Raw genomic sequence first — 14,631 nt, 5'->3', positions numbered from 1 at the left:
TGAACGACGGGGGAATCACTCTCTACCTTCTCCTCCACGGAGAAGTCGACATCGAAGCCTTCCCTTAGCTGTCAATGGCCCTCATCGCCCTAACACATAGCCGATTGAGAGAGGGACCTTTGACAAGAATGGGAGAATCATGCCCAGCCCGCTCGTTACAGGCTATTAGGGTAGTTCCCGCGTAATCAAGGCTCGAAGTGCGGCGCTCCTGTGTGTCATGTGAAGGGGATGAAGGCCCCCTAAGGAACCCACTACGGCTGGCACGCCATGCATTAAACCTATCGAATGACAACGAGTCAAATGACATTTGCTAAAATAAAGGAAAGCAAGCCGAAAGTTACGACAAGAGACAACAGTTAGAAACACAATTAAAGAAGAGAATAAAAGAACCTTGTTAGAACAACGACGGTGACGAAAAAGTAAGCCTGCGAAAAGGCAAGAAATTTCCCAAAAAAAGAGAGGAGAGTGAGCGACAATAAGCCGTGAGATAAAAAACCTAGGTGGAAAAAACAGTGATTTATAGGTTCAGAGGAAGGCACATCAATAGTCTCCTAAACAGCCACATACGGTTCCCAAAGCATACGTGGGGAAGAGAAACCAACATTAAATGTGCCATCAAAATGCATGACAAAGATCGCATGAAAACTGAAGAAGCAGTTTACTCGTGCAACTGTCAAACCCGACAAGACCCTCATGGGCCCTACTCAGTCAACTCGAATCGACGAAGCTGAAGTTTTCAAAGCCCACCGCAACCTTAAAAAACTGGGGTAGATGTTGTGTGGGTAAAAAACACTAGCTTGAGCCCAAATAAAGCATAGGAATCCCAATTCGGGCACTGCGCCAAGCAAGTTGAAGAAGACGTCCGCCCAAGATAAGTGTCAACTCGCGACGAGACAAGCCAGGTTTCGACTGCTTCAAGCCCTATCGCGACACCTGATAGGCCTACCAAACTGCATGGCTGCCACGTGCAGTACATGCAGTAGCTCCTCCTAACTACCTTCCAACAAACTCAAATTAATTAAAGATGTGACTAGGATTAAGCATAATAATGCCCTGACGTCTTCGATCGCCCAAAATCTATCAGGCCAAACAACAATCATTCCACTGACGTAACCCCCACAAACGACCACCATTATATCACCTATAAATACCAAGCTAAAACCCTGAAAAAGGGAACAAAAATATATAAGGGGAAATGTTTCAGTTGTTTAAATGTTTGAATCATGGACGTAAGCACATTCTGTTGGTCAGCGGAACCACTTTAAAAGCTTGTCTCTTTATTGTTATTATCAATTAGGGTCGCCCACGTCTCTGATCTTGTCCTAACTACACGTAGTTATTTTTGTTGTTTCCCAGGAATTACACACTCATCTTACTCGGTTCCCCTTACAATCAACCGAGTATCTCTAATTGACGCATGTTCACATCTCAACGTTTTAGTCAGTACATAATTTTGCATCAACATTCCCAAAAGAGGCAAATACTCACAATTGTAGCAATTAAAAAGTCTTAACTCTCTCAACTGAGTTAATGATACTATCTAATTTGGCTTTATAGATTTATTTACCTCCATAATTCTTTAAACATAATTTCACTAAATTTGGAGGTGCTTCTAAGGCCTCAACAACCATTTCATCTCTTCATCCATTTTCATTCGGTCAACTCGAGTTGTAAAATCTAAAAATAGAGAGAGAAGGTTTTTCTTATTCTTAAGGTTTGATCGCTTAACTTTACCCACATCTCCCACATTTTCTAACCATAAAATACCAAGACACCAAAGATTTATCAAGTTTTTCAAAGTTTCAATACTCCATGCTTTACTGCCATGGCTATTACTACTCAATACAAAATTTTCCAAAGTTCGAAGACAAGTTAATCCTTCAATTCCTTTTGATATGTATTCTATTATAAGAGAATTAATTATAAATTGCCTCAAGTTGATTAACTTTCCCATCTCTTGAGGTAATTTGTTAGACAATAACAATTGGCGATGTTTAACATTTGTAGATTAAATAAATCACACAATTCCTTTGACAATTTTTTTAAATTCTCATTATAAGGTAAAGCAAGATACCTCAATCGTATCATCTGTTTTATTTCTCTAGGGATTTCTTCAATATCATCACCCAAAGAAATGCTATTTTTATCATAGACACCAAATTATAATTATCGTAGACTTAAGTTATCAAATAATTTGGACGGAGTCAATAGGCGGCTCTCATCTTGATACTAACCAAAAGACTACGCAATTTTTGTTTTCATTATTGATGCCTATGGGAAATAAGTGTCGTCCTCTAAGTATTATCATTGACTATCAAGCATTTTGAAAAGAAGACTTTAACGGTATACGTCCCAAAATATATTCCAAAATTCATATCCTATGTGAAGTGTCATTTATCAAATCACCATTTCACTTGCATCTCAACACTATGATGCTATGTAGAATACACATATAATTTGGGAATGAAACTTTTGAGGTAACTTTAAGATGTATATTATTACACTCAAATTATAAAGTATATGAGCTTAGAGATAGCATATATCGTTATAAACTTTAATAAATTATCTAAGAATAATGTTATGCTTAAAATTGAATCATATAATCAAGCATACAATCAAGCAAAAATTTTACAAAATTCATGTAAAATTGATACTTTGTCCTATGTTTTTTGTCTGGTTGTATGACTCAGTTGTAAGCATAACATTATTCATTATCCAAAGTGGGATTGTTTTTAGGTTCACCATTTGTGACATATGTTATGCATTAATAACAAATTTTCTTGTTGCTAATTAAGGATTACATAAAAGGAAATTCTAAAGTCTAGAATTCAAATGGTGAACAGTTTAATATAAAGCCTAGAATAGGAATAAAATTTTAAAAAACAAACTCAAGGACCTGAATTCGCAAGAATCACAACATATTGAATCGTATACATATTTATTATTAGCCCAGCCGTCGAAACTACTTGGACCTCTTAATCTTCCTTCATCTCATCATACGTTGGCCAAACTCCAATCTTATTTTTATAAATTTACAAAATAAGAGTAATAACGCAAGCCATGGTTTAGCCATTTCATCTTTCAACCACCTTCTGAACATAAAGCTGTTCACCCAAATGTAACGTTTCAAATCAAAAGAGTAACTCAAAACTCATCCAAAATAGTTCACTATCAGCATCGAAAATGGAATATCAAAAACAGATGCAATAGTAAAAACTGTAAAGGTCAGTTATTGAGCATGTGTTTATGACCTTTATATTGAAGAGAGAAAACTAAAACAGTTTCCAACAACTAATTAGGTCTAATATTTGTAGATTATATAAATCACACAATCTCTTGGTAAAACGAGTTTTGTTTTCCAAATCTTCCCATTATGTGTTGGCCATTTTTGTAAAAGAACTTTCCTTGAGACCCGTTATAATTAGGTCTCTGCACTAAACCATTCATTTTCTATAAGAAATTGAGCAAAGTCATGCACTATTTCATGCATCTTAAAACTTCTTATGTTATCATCAAATTTATTGTTTTTAAAGTGTTGAAAAAAATGAGCGTTTTGCTAAGTCTTGGGTGTATTACTCAAGAGGTATTGAATTCAAGTCATCCTTGAACCTTAATATTAACCAACTCTGGATGGCCGAGTGACTGGACAAAGACTCTTGGGTATATTACTCAAAAGGTCCTGAATTCTAGTTACCTTGATTACTAATAGAGATGGTTGCTAAGAGGAATGGCCACTGGAGGGTATACCCGATCGTTAACTTTAGGACTCTAAGAAATTAGTCGAGGTGTACGCAAGTTGGTCTAAATACCCCTGGTTACAACCAAGAAAGAAAGAAAAAAAAGAATATATATATACCCGATCGTTAACTTTAGGATCCTAAAGAATTAATCGAGATGTACGCAAGCTGGCCCAAATACCCCCGATTACAACCAAGAATATATATATATATAGGATCCTAAAGAATTAGTCGAGATGTACGTAAGCTGGCCCAAATACCCCTGGTTACAACCAAGAAAATATATATATATATATATATATATCATAGTAGCTTAAAGGTGGAAATAGCCCTCCTAATGTTTTTAATAGCAAGAGGCAAGCCCTGACATTTAGCTACAAATTTTCTACTAATATCTTCTGATCTTTCACTAGCTTCACCAGAAAATGCAATTTGACAATATAGTGACCAAGACTCTTTTTCTGCCATTGTCCCTAACATGATCGTGTTGGTGGCTCCTATAATTTTTGCCTTTTGGATTAACGAATTGATGAATTGTGAATGTCCGTACAAAGAAAGTATCTGATGCAAATAAACAACAGGTTTAAATCCCAAAAGATTTATTGAAAGAATAATTAAGCTAAGCTTTGCTTCATGGGTGCTCATTCCTTTGTCCATGCTGTAGTTTAGTTAACTATTAAAAACCTAATAGCCATGCGTACAAGTTTTAGTATTTATACAGTATATGCTTAGGGAATTGATCTCTGCTTTACATTAAAGAATTGATTTAAGTAATTTAGCATAATTGGGGTGATAACCAGAAAATCCAATAGTAGATGTATAAAGCTATAAAAAGAAATTAAATTTGCAACCCATTAAGCCTATATTGTTATTGTTGGCCCAGCCCTTTAATTGACTTGGGCTTAATGGGTTTTTGTATCACCATGTGTAAGCCAGAGTCCACTTGATTTCACGGCTAGCCCATTTGAAGATTCCTCTTGTATCTGCAAATTATTTTCAGTGGAAAAAATTAATATCACCACTCAACAAAAGCTTCAACTATAAAGCTCACACATAGTCTAGGGGTGTGTAAATCCAGATATCTGATCCCAATATGGCATTTCCTGATCCAATCCGAATTTTTGGGTCAGACTATACCTTGATCCGATTCCAATCCGAATTATGCGAATATCCGGATTTACGGATATCCGATTATTCGGATCAGATATCCGAATGTGATCCGAATTTTACAATTTTCCTTTTAAAATCAAATAATTCTAGAAATAAAATTGAAATTATAATGCCCTTACAATTACATGATAAAAGTATCTAAAAAAATTAACATGAAGCATAAAACATTTAACTAATGTTGTCCAAACACTGTCACAGCCTAAATGACTATGCTATCTTCAATTCTTCATTGCCAAATCCTACTCGCCTCACACATGGTTTCTTGTTACCAGATTGACCATTGTATCTGCACTCTCTGGTTGACAATGATTGTGATTTTGAGCCACTAACACCAGCAGATTTGGACCAACATGCCATCAAACCGCGCAGCAGGAAGAACATGAAAATATGAAATTGTTGGGCGTAAGGCTCCACCTGATGTGTCAAATTATTAAAACAACTAGCTGAATTGACCAACTGCCTAAATTGCTATGCTTATCTTCATATCAGATGGCTTTGTCTCCCTTAACTACTCGTCATCATCCTCCTATACAAAACAAAACAAATTAAAAAATGTTCAGTTTCTCATAATATTCCTTTTCTACTTTTCTATCACCAACCATGCTTCCTTCCACAATAAACAAAGCCAGGAAAATTCTCTAGTGGATTAGATTTAGGGGTCAAACTACAATACCCAGATACTTTTTTCGGTGATAAAGATTAAATTATAAAAATAAAGTTTTATTATAGTCAAATTTGTAGATTCAATATTTATTGTAGCCTTGGGGATATATGACATGAACAAAATTCAGCAACTCTAAATTCTAAAGAAATTAACTTACGATCGATTTGGGGCTTCAATCGTTAGAGAGACTGAGATCTGACAGAGTTGAGCAAGAGCCACTGGCCGTTGTGCGTGTTCGAGCGAGAGAGACCGAGAGAGTCGAGCGAGAGAGACCGAGAGAGTTGAGCGAGAGAGACTGAGATCTGAGTCTAAGAGAGTTTGAGTGGCTGACTGTGTGTCTGTCTGTATCTGTGCGTGTTAGAGCGAAAGAGACTTAGAGAGTTGAGCGAGAGAGAGTGACTAAGTGAGAGACTGAGCTGAGATCTGGTCTGAGAGTTTGAGTGACTGTGTGTGAGACTGTGAGGTCTGTGCGACTGTGCGTGACTACGTGTTCCAACGAGACAGCAAGAGCCGAGAGAGACTGAGAGTGAGAGAGACAGAGAGTGTGTGAGGTCTGTGCTGTGCGTGACTGCGTCTGCGTGTTGCTGTGTTCCAACGAGAGAGACTGAGAGTGAGAGACAGGCTTCCAGCGAGGGCCGAGAGAGACTGAGACGAGTGAGAGTGAGAGAGACAGAGTCGAGTAATTGAGTTAATTGTGTTAGACTTAGGGTTATTGTTAGTTGTTACACTCAAAACGACATAATTTTGTAAAATCCGGATCGGATTTGGATATCCGAATTTTTAAGATTCCCGATCCGGTATCCGATCCAAATATTCGGATTTTTTAAAATAACGATCCGTATCCGATCTGAATTTTCGGATATCCGGTTTTTTCGGATCGGATCCGGATCGGATATCGGATTTTTTTGCACAGCCCTAACACATACCATACAAAGAGTCTAACCTGTTTACAAAATAAATTTCTTCCCAAATTGTACTTAAAAACATTCTTAAATAAAGAATTACAATATTATCAAATGAGTTTGAGCAACTTCATTACCACCTGGCCAACAACATTTTGATGGTCACAGCCACGGCTTCATCACTTTCAAAGACTTCCTTCTACCATAAAAAAATGTTCCATCTTAAACATAATGATGCATATGTTTAGGAGGCAATACTTTTAACAAAGCCCAGCTTGCTTTTATATGCTTTCAATGATGGAACTAACAGTGTATATATTCGCAAGCCGCAGCAGTGCTGGAGAATAAAGAAAGCTACAATTAGTTTGAGAGGTTTATCATTCAACAAAAAGAGTAGTTATATTTATACCTAAATGTGACATACTTGATTCACCACCTTGCTTGCAGCCAAACCATTTAAAGATTTCAATGTCTATGAGAACAGTTCATTCTGTTGAATTATTTGATATCACATCACCTTTGCTATATCATCTCCTGTTAAGTCCACCAGATGAAAATTTGGATTGAAATAAACGTATGAGTGTCAAATTCAAAACTTAAATAATTTAACCACAAGAATGGAACAAGAGACTTTATATAGTTATCCATAGAAGTTTCACCGATTTAAATATACCATCTTCCAATCCTTCACTTCATTTTTGTCATTAGTTTCCAATTTTGATCCTCTTTTAAATTCCCCTGCCTTCTACCAAGACATTACAAGATGAAATTAATAATTTTATTACAAACAGTAGAACGATAACAAAACTCAATGTACTTGCTTAACAAAATAATACACCATTTTATTTATGCCAAACTTGTTTTGTACATCAACTCCTGACATTAATTGGTTCTTCAAGCAATTCATGAAATGTTTAAAACTTGCTTTATACTAATTACTTTATAAAAGAAATAAATAAATAAAAAGGCTTCTGCATAAACTAATTACCTGAATTTACAATAGTCGTTTTAAAAAAGTCATTCTCAATATAAGCAATATCTTACCAATGACAATCCCTCTTGAGAAAAAAAGTTACCTCAAATTTTATCCATTACTCAGAAAACATTTGATAGCAGTATCGAAATGGTCCCCTGAAACACAAACAGCCATTTCATCTTTCAAACACCTTCTTTGCATAATTCTGTTCACCCAAACGTAGTTCAAATCAAAAGAATAATTCAAAAGAGTAGTTCAATATCCGCAACAAAAATGGAATACACAAAACAAATGCAATAGTAAAAACTGAAAAAAAAATGCCATTTTATTTAATCTTTTAACAACCCTGTTCACCAAAATGTATAGTGTCAAACCATGCTGTCTCTATGTTAATTTCATCTAGTGTAAAAATGGACTATAAAACAATTGCAATCAAAAAATATAGAGACGTTAAACAATCTTATTTAGGTTGAAAAACTGCAAAATGTTTAAAAGTTAGTTAATGAGCATTTGCATCTAGTGTTTCTTACTTGTATCTTGAAAAAGAAAACCTACCATAGGAAATGAAAAATTAATATTGGTTAATGAACAAAAAATTACAAAGCTAAATACCTGACTACTAACTGGAATCATTCATAGTTATTGGGAATACATCCAGCACTTGTTGACGAAACCGACAAGAAATTTGTCTCTTAAATAAATAAAAGAAATTGCTTTATAAAAGAAATAAATAAATAAAAAGGCTTCTGCATAAACTAATTACCTGAATTTACAACGATCTTTCGAGGAGAATGAAAAACTAAGGTTAAATATAAATTCGTGCAATCAGCAAGCACATAATACTGGAGCCAAAGACTGGCAAGATGAAAGAAGATAATCAAAGTGTTGAATGGAACAGCTAGAAAAACTATACAAGCCATAATTCAATCAAGCATGCAAACCACATTTTGTAGAAATAAAACTCTGTTCCTCCACCTTAAATTTTGGGGTGGCCATGAGTTTCTAACAATTTGGTCCTCCATGAAACATCTTCTTTAGATGGAATTTGATCCTATTTATTCAATAAAGCCAAAAGATAAACCAAATAACTTAACATGAGGTAGTATGTGTAGATGTAAAATGTAAAATTCAAAATGAACCTCATTACTTTGACAAGATTGTGTAATTTTCTTGTGGCTTAGGAACAAAATCCCATACCTGCAGTTCAAGGGAAATAAGGATTAAAAATCAACATGAATAAAGTCAATTTTGAAAAACAAAAATGGAATGTAACACCAAACCTTATACCTTCTGAATATCTTTTCTTAGAGTGGGTTCTAAATTTTCCAATGGTGTCTATCAACAAAGAACAGACAACTATAAATTAGAGCTCACTGTGAATGAAAATGATCAAGTACAAAATCAAATTACCTAAACAAACAACTTGAGATATCTAAAGCTACTGAATAAAATTCAATAGAAAAAGGAGTGTACCCGTGTTTTACCACGTACGACAAACATCAAAGTTATTTTACGCTGACTAAACAATCACATCATGACCTGGAAGCATATTCCACCACCAATTTATAAACTTAAAATTTTTATGATGCCAAATACCATAGGGGTATACAGACGTGGATTACGTGGAATACAGTCTTTAAAAGTGGTTTATTTGCAGCTTGCTCACGGCCAATGTCTTGACACCACCTACATTAATATGCTTTAAGAAGAGTACAAAAATACAATATACGGCCAACTGACCAATGAAAAGAAAGTAACATAGAAAGCTATACACTCAAACTAGTGCACCCTTCTATAGCCAGATACAATAACATACATGTTTATGAGCACTATATCTGAAACAGCAAGGGCAAAGAGGGCACTTTTCTTCTCAAAAGCAGTATCATCTTGAGAGGAAAACCAGATAAAATTCAGCAAGCAATATATATCTCGTTATCTTCTCAAACCAAAAGTTCATTTCCACATCCCAGAACCTGAGCTATTTAAATTCAGATCATACAACTGAAAATATGTGCATGCAGGATAATCACATTAATTAATATGGGATGAAGTTAAAAAGAATATGGGCAAACAAAATTACCTCTCCCCTTTCCCTTCTGTCAGTACCCACCAAGTCCATTACAAAAGTACAAGGCTCAATGCTAGCACATCTTTCTAACCATATACCTTGGGTCGTTTGAGACCGGAAGAGAACCACATTTTATAAGTCATTTTATCTTCCATCAACAAAAATTTTAAGTACCATGAGAATATCAAGAGAAGATGCCTTCCTTTAAATGCATCCATTTCCCCGAAGTTAGTACCAAACAAATGATTTAACAGTGTGCCTTTCCCTGTAATTATCATCGACAACAAAGTGAAACTCTTTAAATTTGCGTATGCTTCAACTTATGCAAGCTATAATAAACCAATTAACAATTAACAAACAAACAAAACAGAAAGACAGGAAAGAAATATCTTAAGAAGTAAAAATAACCAAAAATTAAAAGAGATGGCGCACAAATATCATACAGGAAAAGTAATTCCGTTTTCATATCAACACAACTACTATGCTATCAGGGAAAGATGAGCTAACTTATATCTCAGCATGGTTCAACCATTTCTAATTCACAGGGCTCATACTCTTCTAACATGCAATGCCCATTCAAATTGCGTTTGGTTTGAGAATAAATGATTAAACCCTTGTTTCAAAATGCATCGTTTGCAAAACATAAGTCATTAGCTCTAGGAGAACACATACCGCTACTTTGTGGTCCCATGATGGAGACTACAGCATATGAAAGCCCACAATCACCCAATTTTACATCCTTAATAAAGTACTTAAATCCAGCAATATTAAATGTACCATCCTCATCAATAAGCTGAGTTGAGCAAGATTCTCCACTATTCACTGGAGAAGCAAAAGAGTTCACATGTTAGCAATTGATCAAATGAACAGCTTATAAAACTTCAAATTTGCACATAAATATAATAATTTTCATTGACAAATCATAAATTGCAAAGAACAATAATAACTTATAATTATTTATCTTTAATCCAAACTTTAAATCATGCCAATCACACTTTAATGAACAAAAAATTGCAAAGCTAAATACCTGACCACTAACTGGAATCATTCATAGTTATTGGGCATACATCCAGCACTTGTTGACAAAACCGACAAGAAATTTGTCCCTAAAATGCTTGGAGAAGTATTTGATAGTGTTTATAGTAGCCCAATGGACATGAGGATTCAATAAAAGCCTACAACAGGGCATCCTATGTTTATTTAAGAGATGAGAATGACTTAGCCAAGACTTATGAAATCAACTCCTACATTATATAATACAAAGCAATAGTTGGTGAAGACTAATACCTTTGGTTGTGAAATAATGGCCAAAGCATTGAAAGCCGTATGAGGATTATGCCACCTTAAAACAGCTAAGAATAACGTAAATGCATCCAAAACATTCACAGGAAAAACTTTCCCACATAAGCCGTCATCCATCCTGTCCATTGCTCTTTTCATCAATAATTTTAAAAGGTCATTCTCAGTGAAAGCTAGAATGCAATATCCATAGGGTCCCCTGAATCGCGAGCCTTGGTTCATCCATTTCATCTTTAAACACCTTGCATGCATAAACCTGGATTATTTAATTTTATCAACAATGGATTATTTTAAAAGAAATACTATATTATATTATAAAGTCAACAAAATAAAGCACAACAAACATTTGAAAATAAGTTAATCTAGGAAAAAGAAAGGAAGAAGACGTATACAAGTAATGTGAAAAATGATTGTTAATTGGTATATATCTAAATAAGTCGCTTTAATTTGGAGCAAAGTTGAAGCATCAAAGATGAATATGATCATATTGATTTGGAAACAAAACAACATCATACATCAAGACAAAAAGTTGGTTAAATTCAACTTTGTGGTTTCTTTTAATTGTAGATAACAACAAAATTTAAAATGGAGAAGAAATTACCTATGAGAAGAAGGTGACGTCAGGAATGTGAGAGATCTTGTGCCAATCTTCACCTATCCCCTTCTCGTAACGTGGACGTAGAATAGGGCAATGCTCTATCTCTAATTGTTTTAGTTTTGGAGATTGAAGAATGTAATTGGGCAGCTTTTTTAAGTAGGGGGCGTAAGAAATGTTCAAGTAATGAAGAGATGGCATGATTGTAGTAACTAATTCATCTCCTTTCAAAGTAATATCATCCCACTCTTTCCATTCATACATATAATTAAACTCAAGATTTTTTAATTTGGGAAAGACAATAGAAGATCTGGCAGTGGCATCACTTTCTATTCCCAAAAATTCTTTCTCCACTTTTTTTACACTATAAACCATTCCTATAAAGAGTGATTCAAGAGATGATAATTTTCCTAAAGGAGACAAATACTCACAGTTGTAGCATCTAAAAAGTCTCAACTCCTTCAACTGAGTTAATGATACTATCCAATTTGGCCATATAGTTTTACCTCCATAATTCTCTAAACATAATTTCACTAAATTTGGAGGTGGTTCCAAGGCCTCAACAATTATTTCATCCCTCTCAGACGACCCATTTCCAAAGTCTAAAATTAAAGAGAGGAGGTTTGTCTTATTCCTAAGGTTTGCCCGCTTAACTTCATCCACATCTCCCACATTTCCCAACCCCGAAAAACCAAGACATCGAAGATTTGTCAAGTTTTTCAAACTTCCAATACTACATGCTTTACCGCCATGGCTACTACTACTCAATACAAAATTTTCCAAAGTTCGAAGACAAGTTAATTCTTCATTTCCTTTTGGCATGTATTCTATTATAAAAGGATTAATTATCAAATGTCTCAAGTTGATTAACTTTCCCATCTCTTGAGGTAACTTTGTTAGTTTATAGCAATCGGCGATGTTTAATGTTTGTAGATTATATAAATCACACAATTCTTTCGGCAATTCTTTTAAATTCTCATTATAAGATAAATCAAGATACCTCAAATGTATCATCTTTTTTATTTCTCTCGGGATTTCTTGAATATTCCTTAGAGAAATAAATTGTAATGCTCGCAGACTTGAATTGTCAAATAATTTGGCCTGAGTCAACTGGCTTCTCGGATCTTGACTCTTAACCAAAAGACTACGCAATTTATTTTCATTACAAATGCATGTAGGAAATGAGTCTCGTTCTGCTCTAACTATTATCATTGATTGTTGAGCATTTTTTAAAGAAGACTTTAATTGAGACTCATTGTAATTATCAACCTCTACAATAAAACATTCCTTTTTGGTAAGAAATTGAGCAAAATCATGCACCATATCATGCATCTTACAGCTTTCTATGCTACCATCATATTTATTTTTCTTGAAGTCTTGAAAAAAAGAGCGCATTGCTAAGTTTTCAAAGTATTCCTCACCAATTAATTCCATGTCCTTGTTTCGCTCATCCTTAAGATAACTTTGAGCCATCCATAATTTAATTAATTCATCTTTTTCTATCTCATGATTTTTTGGAAAGATAGCACAATATGAGAAGCATTTTTTCAATGTAGAAGGCAAATCATAATAGCTTACTAGTAAAGGTGGAAAAATCCTTCTTTCTACCTCTTCTATTTCCCACATTTCACTGTGTAGAACACTTTGCCACTCTCCACTATTTGTTTTGAAACGCAAGAGGCTTCCTAAGGTTTTTATAGAAAGAGGTAAGCCCTTGCATTTGGCCACAATTTTTCTACCAATATCTTCTAATTTTTCATCGGCATCACCTGAAAATGCAATTTGTCTAAATAACGACCACGACTCATTTTTTGATAATGTCCCTAACATGATCATGCTGGTGGCTCCTATAGTTTTTGAAGCATTTTCCTTACGTGTGGTAACTAGATTTCTACTTCCTTGAGAGCCACACTTTAAACAATCTTTTATTTGTTCCCAATTTTTGGAATCTTCAGTCCATACATCATCTAGGACAAGAAAAAACTTCTTCCTATCAAGATATTGACTTATATGTTGCAATATAGTTTCCAGTCCAGCTAGTTTTGATGCATCATCTCCAAGAGATTCAAGGATTGCTTTTGAAATCCTAATCTCATCAAAAGGCTCCGAGACACATACCCATATTTTGTTGTCAAAATGGGTTTTCACCTTATCAATATTAAAAACTAATCGAGCAAGAGTAGTTTTACCGATCCCACCCATCCCTACAATAGAAACAATAGAGATGGCTGGCTCTTGACTACTCTCATTCAATAACCTGTTTAATAACTCCTCCTTAACAGCTTCTCTTCCATGAACCATAGATACATCATTAAAAGATGTAGTCATTGGTGGTCTTATTTCTATAGTGCGTTCTGTCAAACTGAAGCCAAACATATTTTTTTCCATACAAATAACATCTAGCGTTCTATTTAGACGCTTTATCTGGCGAGCAATGGCACAAGGCAGGATAACTTTTGTAAAACAAAAGCGATAACAACAGATGAGGGAACATACCTTTTTGATCATCGGCTTGGAGGCATTTCTAAGTTCCGTAAGTTGTAATTTCCCAATAGAAAGTGTTCCACTCATCCAACACATCATCTATATCATACGATGCCTCTTTAAGCTTATCCAGCCAATCCCTCACACCACTATCCATGAATTGTCTGTTCTCTGCATCTTCAAGGACAACCCGAATGGATCGGAAATGGCTGGTGAGCTTTCGGACTTGGTCATCAACACCCGCCACCAGCATTAACTGTTGGTCAAGTTGTTGACGAGCGATTGAAGCCAACTGCTCCAAGACAACAGAAACAAGTGCTTCAGCCATACTCAAAGATGGAAACGGATCGAAGAAAGATGAGAAATTATATTAAACTAACTCTTTATTGAAACAGGTGGTGTTTAAAAAATCAATTAAAGCTGCTGGCCACCTTCCCAAGACAGCTGTTATGCAGAATGCAGTAGTACGGCAAAATTTCAATCTATTTTCTTACGCATGGAAAACATTTCCCAAAGACAAATGTTACGCATTAATAATAATATGCTTTTAAGTTCCAATTTCACAACAGGACGTTATTAGTTAACTCGTAGATAGACGGCGAGATCTATACAGGCAGAACCTACTTTACGACTTATTAAATATTAAATTATCATGCTGAGATTATGAAAAAAAATTATGGGATTGGATTTTGAATCTAATATTATTATATTCTGTACGTCAATATTCAACTCTAAT

The 14,631-nt window shown here is 34.9% G+C and overlaps 1 protein-coding gene across 21 annotated transcripts; it reads right to left on the bottom strand.

The window, feature by feature from the left end:
- Positions 1 to 4,528: 4,528 nt before the first annotated feature.
- LOC116132453 (putative disease resistance protein RGA3) lies at positions 4,529 to 14,345 on the bottom strand. Of its 21 annotated transcripts, XM_031418103.1 has the most exons (11): positions 11,418 to 13,875; positions 10,805 to 11,072; positions 10,190 to 10,339; positions 8,737 to 9,782; positions 8,597 to 8,646; positions 8,425 to 8,500; positions 8,213 to 8,304; positions 7,550 to 7,604; positions 7,147 to 7,218; positions 6,883 to 7,007; positions 6,276 to 6,810 (listed from the first exon to the last, which is right to left on the bottom strand). In XM_031418103.1, the coding sequence occupies exon 1, from the start codon at positions 13,797 to 13,799 to the stop codon at positions 11,418 to 11,420; it is 2,382 nt and encodes a 793-aa protein (XP_031273963.1). In that variant the 5' UTR covers positions 13,800 to 13,875; the 3' UTR covers positions 6,276 to 6,810; positions 6,883 to 7,007; positions 7,147 to 7,218; positions 7,550 to 7,604; positions 8,213 to 8,304; positions 8,425 to 8,500; positions 8,597 to 8,646; positions 8,737 to 9,782; positions 10,190 to 10,339; positions 10,805 to 11,072. The 21 variants fall into 21 exon arrangements, 19 of the variants coding, with proteins under 19 accessions (XP_031273964.1, XP_031273965.1, XP_031273963.1 ...); XM_031418104.1 differs by adding an exon at positions 4,529 to 4,720 and having other exon boundaries at positions 6,614 to 6,810; positions 8,213 to 8,646; XM_031418105.1 differs by adding an exon at positions 5,071 to 5,433 and having other exon boundaries at positions 6,614 to 6,810; positions 8,213 to 8,646.
- Between the last annotated feature and the right edge of the window lie 286 nt (positions 14,346 to 14,631).

This window comes from Pistacia vera, unplaced genomic scaffold (assembly GCF_008641045.1).
Source record: "Pistacia vera cultivar Batoury unplaced genomic scaffold, PisVer_v2 Contig253, whole genome shotgun sequence".
In the NCBI taxonomy this organism is placed as follows: Eukaryota; Viridiplantae; Streptophyta; class Magnoliopsida; order Sapindales; family Anacardiaceae; genus Pistacia; species Pistacia vera.
Note: the sequence above shows the minus strand (reverse complement) of the source record. Positions and strands in the feature narration are given on the sequence as shown.

Excerpts from the sequence above, each read along its gene's own strand:
- LOC116132453 (XM_031418104.1), bottom strand. The coding sequence starts at position 13,799 with ATGGAAAAAAATATGTTTGGCTTCAGTTTGACAGAACGCACTATAGAA.